The following is a 10,596-nucleotide window of genomic DNA, read 5'->3' as shown; positions in this document are numbered from 1 at the left end:
AGGTACAAGCTGGTACACCAGATCAGGCAGCAGAATTGCGAAACCTACTACTTCCGGTTGAACAGTTAAGTGCACTGAATACTTTTGGCTCTTAGGGGTGCATCACTATTATTACTTGTTACCTTTAAGTGTAGGACTCCAGCATCTTGCTGAAAGTCTCTGAAATTTGAATAGATGAGGACCAGGTAAAAATTTATTTGTATAATTAGGTGACACATGGTGTATATGTTTCAGTAAAAGTTTGTGGCAAATTAATGTTCATCCTAATTAGTCCTTTGATAGAAAGTACAAGCTATATCAGAGCAGGTACACTTCAAAACAGGAAGATATGATTTTATTGTAAACCAAACTCAGTACACAAGTTCATGTAACACAAATTACTCAACAACGTGACAATAAGTCCTCAATCTTACTAAATATTTCTTTAACTTCTATTCAATTTATTAATGTGGTTGATCCCTTGCTAAAGCTATTGTTCAACACATAATGGTTACCATAGAAAGCTCCACCACCGCTTCCCACCGACCATTCCTATCACACAACAGGTCACCAGTCTGCTTTCATGCTCACTACCCCCCCGTCTACCACTACCTGCACACCTGTGTTCCTGTTGTTCTAAAGACTCATCTGTATGGCTCAAATGGCTCTGAGCACTATGGGACTTAACATCTGTGGTCATCAGTCCCCTAGAACTTAGAACTACTTAAACCTAACTAACCTAAGGACATCACACACATCCATGCCCGAGGCAGGATTCGAACCTGCAACCGTAGCAGTCGCGCGGGTCTGGACTGAGCGCCTAGAACCGCGAGACCACCACGGCCGGCTTCTGTATGGCCTCAACATCGGAATGTACCTCGCCACTACGATGTAAATTATTTAAATTATTCATAATTAAATACTATAATGTATGTTTTTGTATTTTTTCCTAATTTGTCTACCTAATTGTGTCGTCATTAATCAACAGCTTATATACGTAAATATGAGTTTGTTGCATCTTCTGATCTTGAATTATATGGCTATGTGATTTCAGAATGGCAGGCCACTGTGTGTCAATCTGTATCTTACCTTGAATTGTCCATGAACTAATTCTACTTTTCTATTACCTTGAGCTGTCCCGTTTGTGTTAGGTATCAGATGTAAAGTAGTAGTTGTAAGTAAGCTGGTGGTGTCAGTAATTGTGCCCTTTTACTATCTTCATGCGGACATATTTGCTGATTATTTATTTCATCTGCCACATATAGTTATTTAGTCCCTCAATATGAATATTGTACATCATCCATCACTCTCAGCCGAGCTTGGAACAGAAGCCATTTCCCACCTCCAGAATACTAGTCTCTGAAGATTGTTCCCTGATGTCATTCCTATTGTCTCAGTGTATTACATGCCTTAAGCTTGCAGCTGCATACCTTCCTATTTGGCCATACTAATCAATCTCAGTGCCATAGAGTGTTGTACATGTACAGACTGAAGTGACGAATGAAAATTTGTACCGAGGTCAGGATTCGAACTGGGTCTCCTGCTCACTACGCAGATGTGCTAACCACTACGTCACTCTGGAACCATATAGTTTCACTTGATTAAATCACCTATGCCTGGGTTTCAGGCAAGAGCAAGATCATTGGATGCTGAGGTGCTATTCCAATACAGTTGGCAAGTCTCTGCACTGCTGTTAGAATGTAGGGGGAATACCAAGTGGACTGAGATATGAATGGGAATTTGGATTGAGGAAGGAGGTGTGCCAGGGTAGTTTGTGAAGTTGTGCAAAGCCACTGTGCCAGGGTGGCATAGTGGCTAGTGCATTTGCCTAGTGAACAGGAACCCTGGGTTTGAGTCCCTGCCTTGGTTCAAATTTTCATTCATCACTTAAGTCTACATATAAACATTATAGATGTTTTAGACTTTTTAAAGTCTCTGGAACCGTAGAATTTCATCTGATCTTAAACTGAGGTTTGCAATAGTAAGACCCCAAACTTTTATTCAGGAGGACTGTGATTCAAATCAGTCTGACCATCCATATTTATGCTTCTGCCATTCGTCTTAATCACTTAAGTTAAATGGTTAGATAATTCCTTTGCTAGAGGACAGCTAATTTCTTTCCCATCTGTGAGATTGTTCTCGATCTCTAACCACCTGATTGTCAATGTGACATTAAACCACAATCTTCCCTGCAATACTTTAAGCCACATATCTGTTTCACATTCGTTGGTACTATCTTCTTGATTTTGATCCATGATAAGGAAATCTTCTGCTTTTTCGTTAAGAATGTCAGAATTTACTACAAAATCTTCTTAACTTCGTTCTTCTCAGCTTAACAATCAATCTTTGTCAGAGCTGACATTCACTTCTTCCGTGCTCTGTAAGAACCTTCCTCCATATCACACATACCAGTCTCTGTTTTGACAGTTGCCTTTTATTCACACTCAAAAAGTACCTTCCCTACTATATTGGCACCTTCATTTTCAGGAGTAATCTGAAACTGACAAACCTATGACCCAGTGCAAGTTTCTCATTGATTAGCGCTTCCCCTGACACTCAAGCCGGCTGATGTGGCAGAGCGGTTCTAGGCACTTCAGTCTGGAACCACGTTCCTTCTACGGTAGCAGGTTCGAATCCTGCCTTGTGCATGGATATGTGTGATGATGTGCTTAGGTTAGTTAGGTTTAAGTAGTTTCTAAGTCTAGCGAACTGATGATCTCAGATGTTCAAGTCCCATAATGCTTAGAGCCATTTGAACCCCTGACACTCAGCCTTTGCTAAACTCAACATTATCTGTTGCTAGAGCTTTAACTAATTTTCATTGTGGTGTGAAGTAAAGAATCTCTCACCTAAAATCCTACTTTTATTCTCCAAAATAGCAACCAATTGGCCACACTACATAGACATAGCTTACAGTCATGAACCAGCCTTGTCATTGTCATTACCCTGTGGACAGCCCAGTTGTTAAAATGTTTCATATATACTCCCACTACATCTTATCACAATCCAATCTCAGGCATTTCGTATCTGATCCTAGTTAGGCACATGTGAAAGCAGCTGTTTCATATGCCAGTTGTCTTGCAATTAATATGGATTATTTTATGTGGGTATGTAAGCTAAACAGTTGTTTTGGATAAATGACCACCACCAAACTTTGACTAACCACATACTTGACTGCCTAGTTTCAGAGCATGCTGCACACAAAAATAGCTAATATGGTAACAACTGCTTCAGAACTAATGCATTTGGATCCTCCTCTCAGCACAAGGCAGCCAGTGCTGAAGAGGTTGGAATTACAACCCCTCCCCCCCCCCCCCTCTCTCTCTCTCTCTCTCTCTCTCTCTCTCTCTCTCTCTCTCTCTCTCCCCCCTCCCTCCCTCCCTCCCCCCCCTCTCCCCCCCCTAGTTGATAGCGAAAGGTATTTTGCGATTTTGGATTGTCTACAAGTGAGCGCATGTTGTTCCTTTCTTTTTTATTTGTTGTTTTGACTCCAGAGCATGTTGTCAATTTGAAGGAGTAATTGTAATATGTCCCCCCCCCCCAAATCTGATGAAACTGAGCCACCTACATCCACCTGTTACCTATCTTCAGTGCTAATTTACTTGTCTATATCGTTGTTCACAGGTCCATTAATGTCTGAAGCAGCTGTGGAGCAGCCTCGATGTTACAGGAAACACAATGTGGGATTAAATGGAGTGCTGTCAAACCCTGTACAACCCGTAACTCATTCAGAGTGTACTTCAGATCAGTTGGAGAACCGCACTAATAACATTGCAATGGAAGACCCTACAAGTGCAATTGAACATACAGCACATAGTCTCAGAAGTACAACAGCGCGGTCTCGCAGGTGGGATGCATTGCACATTCCTGGAGATGGGACAAACACGGCACTTGAACTAATGCCAAGAGGAGTCACACAGCGTACCCGTAGCAGGGTGTCACGACCACCACATGGACAAGGCTTCAGTGCCAGTTCTGATGAAAGAATTGGTAGGGAGGTTGTTGTTTTGCAAAAGTGTGATGAACAGCAGAGTTCACAACAACAAAGATCTGACAGAGATACAGTTATACCACAACCATCTGTTGGGGGGACAAGTATGTCTCCCATTCATCATGGAGAAGTGAGAGCCACTTGCAGTCAAGCTATGGATGTGAATGTCTCTCACAGTCGTCGTACGGTGCCAAGTGATAGGCAGGGACGTAGTGTGACGAGAGATGTTCCGTACACTCGTGTTCGTGTAGCAAGTTCTCCTCGCAGCCATGCGAGAGAGACAAATGACACTCATAGCCACAGTAGGGAGGGGAATGCATCTGCACCTCGTGGCAGAGAGGCGAATGGTCCAACCAGGAATGGCAGAGAAATGAGTGTCACAGAGGAACATGGTGAGGTGGCTGGTGGTCGTCAACCTTGCCCAAGACTCAGGCACCGGAGTCATGTGAGGGAGACTAATGCTACTCAGAGCCAAGATAGGGAGGCAAGTGCCCCTGTAGCTCGTGGCAGAGAGGCAGACAGCCCAACCAGAAATGGCAGAGAAATGAGTGTTGCAGATGAACATGGCGAGGCAGCTGGTAGTCACCAACCTTGCCCAAGGCTCAGGCGTCGTGCTTTGCCAGACCGAGGTATCAGAAGAAACAGTACAAATCAAGAAAGGGAGCCTTACTCACTTCGACCAAGAGGTGAGCGACCAAATTACAGTGTAGCTGCTGGTCATCGTAGAAGAACTCAACCAAATTGGCGGACACAATTGAGAACACAGATGAGGCAGTACATGGATGAAATTTTTGCTGCCTATGTGAATGCAATGTTATTTGGAAATCAGAAACGTGAGGTCAAGGATCTTCCAGAAGTTGCAATAAATGAGGAGCAAGTTAACTCGGGTCTGAAATGTTCAGTGTGCTTGTTAGATTTTGTACTGGATGAAATAGTACATAAGCTGCCTTGTGACCATTTATACCACAAAAATTGTATAATACCATGGCTTGAGCAGAATGATAACTGCCCAATGTGCAGAAGGCCTGTTGATGATGATGATTCTGATGATGATGACGATGATGATATTGATATTCTTCCGGATGATGACGACGACAACGATGATGATCCAGGTAACCAAAGGGCTCGTTTCCGAATAGTTGTTGGAGATGCAGATGTCACTGTTATCGCTCATGACAGTGCTAATGAATCTTCAGCCTCTGATACTGATTTCGAAGTATTTATGAATTCTGATGAGTACTGAAGCTACTGAATATTACGACTGATTTATCCATTTGAAGATTTGGGACACATTTTTGTGTACTCAGTATGGGAATGTATTTTCATCAATTCCCATTACATACAATCAAATATATAGACTGAATGTTTCCAGAATCATTTTCAGACACTCTACTTACAACTGTGTTACAGTGCAAAAAGTTTTACAAACAGTAGTTTTTAACAGCAGCTGTGATTGGATGCTGTCTGAATAAGAGGGAGGTCCTAGCACTCTTTCAACATACCACGTAGACCAACGCTTCAGTAGTGTACAATTAGTGATTTTCTCCCTCTACTGTCCCCAAATACATCCACACCAAGAATAACTTTTTGTGACTTGTTTGAATGGCTCTTCTGTAATGCATATGGAGAGGGGGGGGGGCTGAAAGCAGTTGTGCTGGGAAACTACTTGTGTAGTGTTTGTGATTATTAAAAGATATTTAAACGTAGTGAATATTAAATGGTAAACACACTATTGGTTTCATAAATCATAACTTAAATGTCTGTTTATTATTACAATGTCTACTGTGTCTATAGCCTCATACTCTCAACAAAGTATCATAAACTGATTATATATTTATTTATTGTACAAATAGTAACTGAGATTTTTATGTTATATGCATTGTTTTTACTTTATCGGCCTATTGATATCTGAGAAAAGTATCCTACTTGGAGTTTGTTTCAATGAACTGTAGCTGAAATACAGTTGTACATTTCAGATTGTGGTAACTTAATAGTTACTGCCACATGTGTAACCATTGTTCCATTTATTGATAATCTTTGTCCCTGAAAAACTGTGAGGAAGGAAAAAAAATGTTTTTCTAAAGTGATTGCAGAAAATGTGAAAACTGGAAATGCTGTGTATATCACCATGTGGTTTCCAACTCGTATATTGACTGAATTAAGCTACAGTCTCTCTCTCTCTCTCTCTCTCTCTCTCTATTTTACTTGTAATTAGAAGGTTCAGTGGCATATTTAAGTATAATCCACTTTTATCGTGCTCAATCTACATACATTTCATCAAGGCTACTGGATTTAACAAATGAGTACTGTGCGCAAAAATCTTAATAGAAATGTATCATGGACGGGCCAGACAACACTCTAGAGACTAAACATATTGATTTAGGTTGTCTACGTACAATAATAGACAGACAGTAGCCTGACAGTCTCTTGGCACTGTTTTCTGAAACGGCGATAAAATTAAACGCTAAAGACAGGCTTCGTGATTATTTTAGATTTGTTACTTACAAGGGAATTACACACTCAACAGGTGAGGTTTCCCTTATCTTTTGCTTGACTCTACCACGTACTTGGATCGAACAAATGCTGCTCTAGTGAGATGCACTTCTCAGATGTGTTTGAGATATCAAGGTTCAAGGTTTAATGAGCCTGTTGAGCACCATATGAGAGCACCAACTGGCTATGAGAGAAGACGAGAACTCTGCATTTGCTGTGTTTGAGTCGAGCGTGTTTTTTTTTTTTTTTTTTAATTCTTCCACCATTCCACCAAATATTTGTATCAGTTCAGTGAGTGTGTTTATTTGGAAAGGAATATCACCATCATCATGTCATGAAAATTGTATTACACTACAATCCCTGGTACTGCATCATTTGATAGCTCCATTATTCATATTTGTGTTCATGTACATAAGGTATGTATAAAAAAATACACTGATTAGCCAAAACATTATGACCACAGCCCACCACAATGCTGGATGCCACCTGGTGGCGTTGCAAGCATGTGACATGGTAACAAAAGTATGTAAGAGGAGCAGACACACAACAGGAGATCACCCTAGCAACAATATGAGCTGCAAACTGGGAAATACATTGAGATAAGTGACTTTGACAAAGGGCAGATTATTGTTACAAAGAGCCTGTGAATGAGTATCTTGAAAACAGCGAAGCTGGTCAAATGTTCACGTGCTACTATTGTGAGCAGCTATGGAAAGAGGTAGGAAGACAGAGAAACTACTACTACTACTACTACTACCGCTTGACACAATGGTCGGACATTCACGACTCTCCACAGATTGTGGGGTTCGGAGGCTTGTCTGCTCTGTATAGTAAGATAGATGGTGAACTGTTGGATCACTGCTGAGAGAACACAATGCTTATGCACACCCAAGTTTTTCAGAGCACACTATTCACCGTAAATTGTTGAACATGGAGCTCTGTAGCAGACCAGGCATACGTGTTTACATGTTGACCCAGTGGCATCGTCAGTTAAGATTGTAGTGGGCATGGGACCATCAGGCTTTGACCATCGATCAGTGGTAACCTGTTGGCTCTGCGGGTGAATCACATTTTTGCTACATAAGGTCGTTGGTTGTCTCCACAAATGCTGTCATAGAGGTGAACAGCGGTTCAAAACATGAAGTGTGTCATGGATGCGGGCTGAAGGGAGCAGTATTATGCTATGGGAGACATTCTCCTGTGCTTGCACAGGACTTGTGGTAGTAATCAATCATAGGCTGTCAGCTGTGAAGCATCTGCGTCCCTCCATGCTTGATGTCTTCCCCGACTGTGGTGTCATCTTTCAGCAGTATAATTGTCCGTGTCTTGGGCCAGAACTGTGATACAGTGATTTGAGGAGCATTATAATGAATTCACGTTGATGCCTCAGTGACAAAGTTCGCCTGGTGTATATTCCATGAAACCCGTCTGGTTTGCTGTCAGGCACCATCACCGAGTACGCTAATCAGCGGCCCATTATTTATGTTAATCACATGATCTGTGCATAAACATCTCATGCCACATACCTCCACAAAGCTACCAACAAACTGTTGGATCCCTGATATGCAGAATGAATTATGTATTTCATTCCAAAGACGGACAAACAAGCTACTAAGCAGCTGGAAACAGTAGTTTGGCTCATCAGTGTATGTCTGAAAAGCTATTCTTTTTAAATGTTAGTGTACTGTTTTTTCTGCTGTCATTATTAAAAACCAAATGTGCTTTTCAGTAAGGGCCTTAATAAAACGTGCTTTACCCAGTTCTGTTCTAAGTCTTTTTGTGCTCTCACGATAAACCTCAGCTCGGATACTGTTAGCCCACCAGTGACAATGAAGAATTCAGACTGCAGTGATTTAACTGATATATCATTTTAAGACGAGCATGAATGTGTCAATAATAATGGTTCATTTCGCTATAGTACCTTACTAAACCTCGTCATGAATGTCCCGTTGGTGGTGGTGGTGGTATTATTATTCCTTTCCAAAGAAACACGATTTGTTGCCGTGTTGTAATTGTTTGGTTGAAGATTAGAACAAGAAGAAAAGAAAAGACTCAAATGCAGTATGGGTAGACCTGTAGTCTCCTACCTTAGCTGGTTGTCCTAACTCTGCTGCTTGACGGGTGGTGCATTTACATGGTAGAACTGTGAGCCTGAATTTCTCACAAATGCTTCATAAGTGTAGCATACTGGAGCACCACTTCTTACACCTAACAATTTACCGTATTCATGCAAAAGTTGAGGAATATATGTTACTGCCTATATTCAATTTATTTGCATAAGGCTTTCTGTGGTCCAAGGCATAAATGTCTTAATATTTCATCTTCCTGTGCTGGAGATTCTGATTCTGAGACATAATCACAGGCTTGAACAACTCAGAAGGTAGATAGTCTCAAACAAGTTCAGCAAACTGATCTGTTTATAATACTGTATATCCATGCATCGGTCAATTCATGACATCATCAGACCTCTGCCTACAGTCATGGAGCTGCTCCAGTGTATGCCGTGGAGCTTCTAGTGGTGAAGAGTTGGCTCTGTTTGTTTTATTTAGCACAAAGGCACACAACTTGCCTAATTTCAGTCTTATTACTTTTTATTGAAATTGGCTTTGTGCTTTCAAATTTCTGTTGCCTACGTACATCCTAGTGTAATAATCATTAAATGTTGCTTAAACCAAAATGTCAGAGAAACAGATTTGATGGTTTTCCAGTCCTAGTGCGTAACCTGCTATTGCTGATTTACCCATCTTGCCCAGGCAACAGTTGCTCATGTAGTCCTTAAGATGGGTGCCAATGCTTCATAGTTCCCATGTACACTTGGCTGAAGATGCAAAGAATTTTATAAAATCCAGCAATGGCAAGCAGTGGGTGTAGGTCCTTTACAGTGTTCAGATATTTGCACATATTTCTTGCTTTAAACACTATCAAACCATGTTTTATGAGTGCTTAGCGGATGCAATTTGTGGTAGTTTTTACAAATAGAAGGAAAACCTTTCCTTTTGTAGTGTCTTTTTCACTAGAAGCTCTAGACCTTTTAAGATATAGTTCCCTATTTATATATCTATCACAATATCTGTTTCTCCTAAACACTGTTCTTAAGTAGAGTCCTCCCTCCAAGTACTGTGGTTCGCAGATTCTTTAAACCTGGTTCACTAATGTTTTGATCACTCCTCTTTCCTGCTTGGGATGATGATTGGAATTTTTGTGAAGGTATCTATCCATGTCCGTGGGCTTTCTGTAGACTTCACGCTCTAAAGTTCCGTCAGGTTTTCTAATTACCTGTACATCCAAAAATGTATATAGTTTTTCTCTTTTTCCATAGTGAACTTACTAGAATTAATATTATCCAGAAAATTTTGAAATTGAGGTGCTTTCTCTGTGAAGTTGTATAACAAAAATTAAACGAATTTCATGATGTTGTTCTGGTCTTCAGTCTAGACACTGGTATGATGTAGCTCTCCATGTTACTCTATTCTGTGTAGGCCTCTTCATCTCTGAGTAACTAATGCAACCTACATCGTTCTGAATCAGCTTAGTGTATTCATCTCTTGATCTCCCTCTATGATTTTTATCCTCCACATTTCCTTCCAGTACTAAACTGGTGATCCCTTGAAGCCTCAGAACATATCCTAAGTACTAATCCCTTCTTCTAGTTAGTTGAGCCACAAATTCCTCTTCGTCCCAATTGTATTCAGTACCTCTTCATTAAATACATGATTTACCCATCTAATCTTCAGCATTCTTCTGTAGCACCACATTTTGATAGTTTCTATTCTCTTCTTGTCCAAACTATTTATCGTTCATGTTTCGCTTCCATACATGGCTACACTCCATACAAATACTTTCAGAAAGGGCTTCCTGACACTTAAATCTGTACTCAATGTTAACAAACTTCCATATTTCAGAAATGCTTTCCTGGCCATAGCCAGTCTACATTTTATCTCTCTTCTATTTTGACCATAATCAGTTATTTTGCTTCCCAAATACTCATACACTACTTTAAGTGTCTCATTTCCTAATCTAATTCCCTCACTATCACCTGATTTAATTTGACTACATTCCATTATCGTCATTTTGCTTTTGTTGATGTTCATCTTACATCCTCCTTTCAAAACACTGTTCATTCCGTTCAACTG

General features: G+C 40.6%; 1 protein-coding gene across 1 annotated transcript; it reads left to right on the top strand.

Moving 5' to 3' along the window:
• On the top strand, positions 1–5,661 carry LOC124555430 (E3 ubiquitin-protein ligase RNF6-like). Its single transcript, XM_047129333.1, has 2 exons — positions 1–65; positions 3,604–5,661. The coding sequence occupies exon 2, from the start codon at positions 3,612–3,614 to the stop codon at positions 5,211–5,213; it is 1,602 nt and encodes a 533-aa protein (XP_046985289.1). The 5' UTR covers positions 1–65; positions 3,604–3,611; the 3' UTR covers positions 5,214–5,661.
• The last annotated feature ends 4,935 nt before the right edge of the window (positions 5,662–10,596 follow it).

Source organism: Schistocerca americana, chromosome X, assembly GCF_021461395.2.
Source record: "Schistocerca americana isolate TAMUIC-IGC-003095 chromosome X, iqSchAmer2.1, whole genome shotgun sequence".
Lineage (NCBI taxonomy): Eukaryota > Metazoa > Arthropoda > Insecta > Orthoptera > Acrididae > Schistocerca > Schistocerca americana.
The sequence above is the reverse complement of the archived record's forward strand: the minus strand, read 5'-3'. Positions and strand labels throughout refer to the sequence as shown.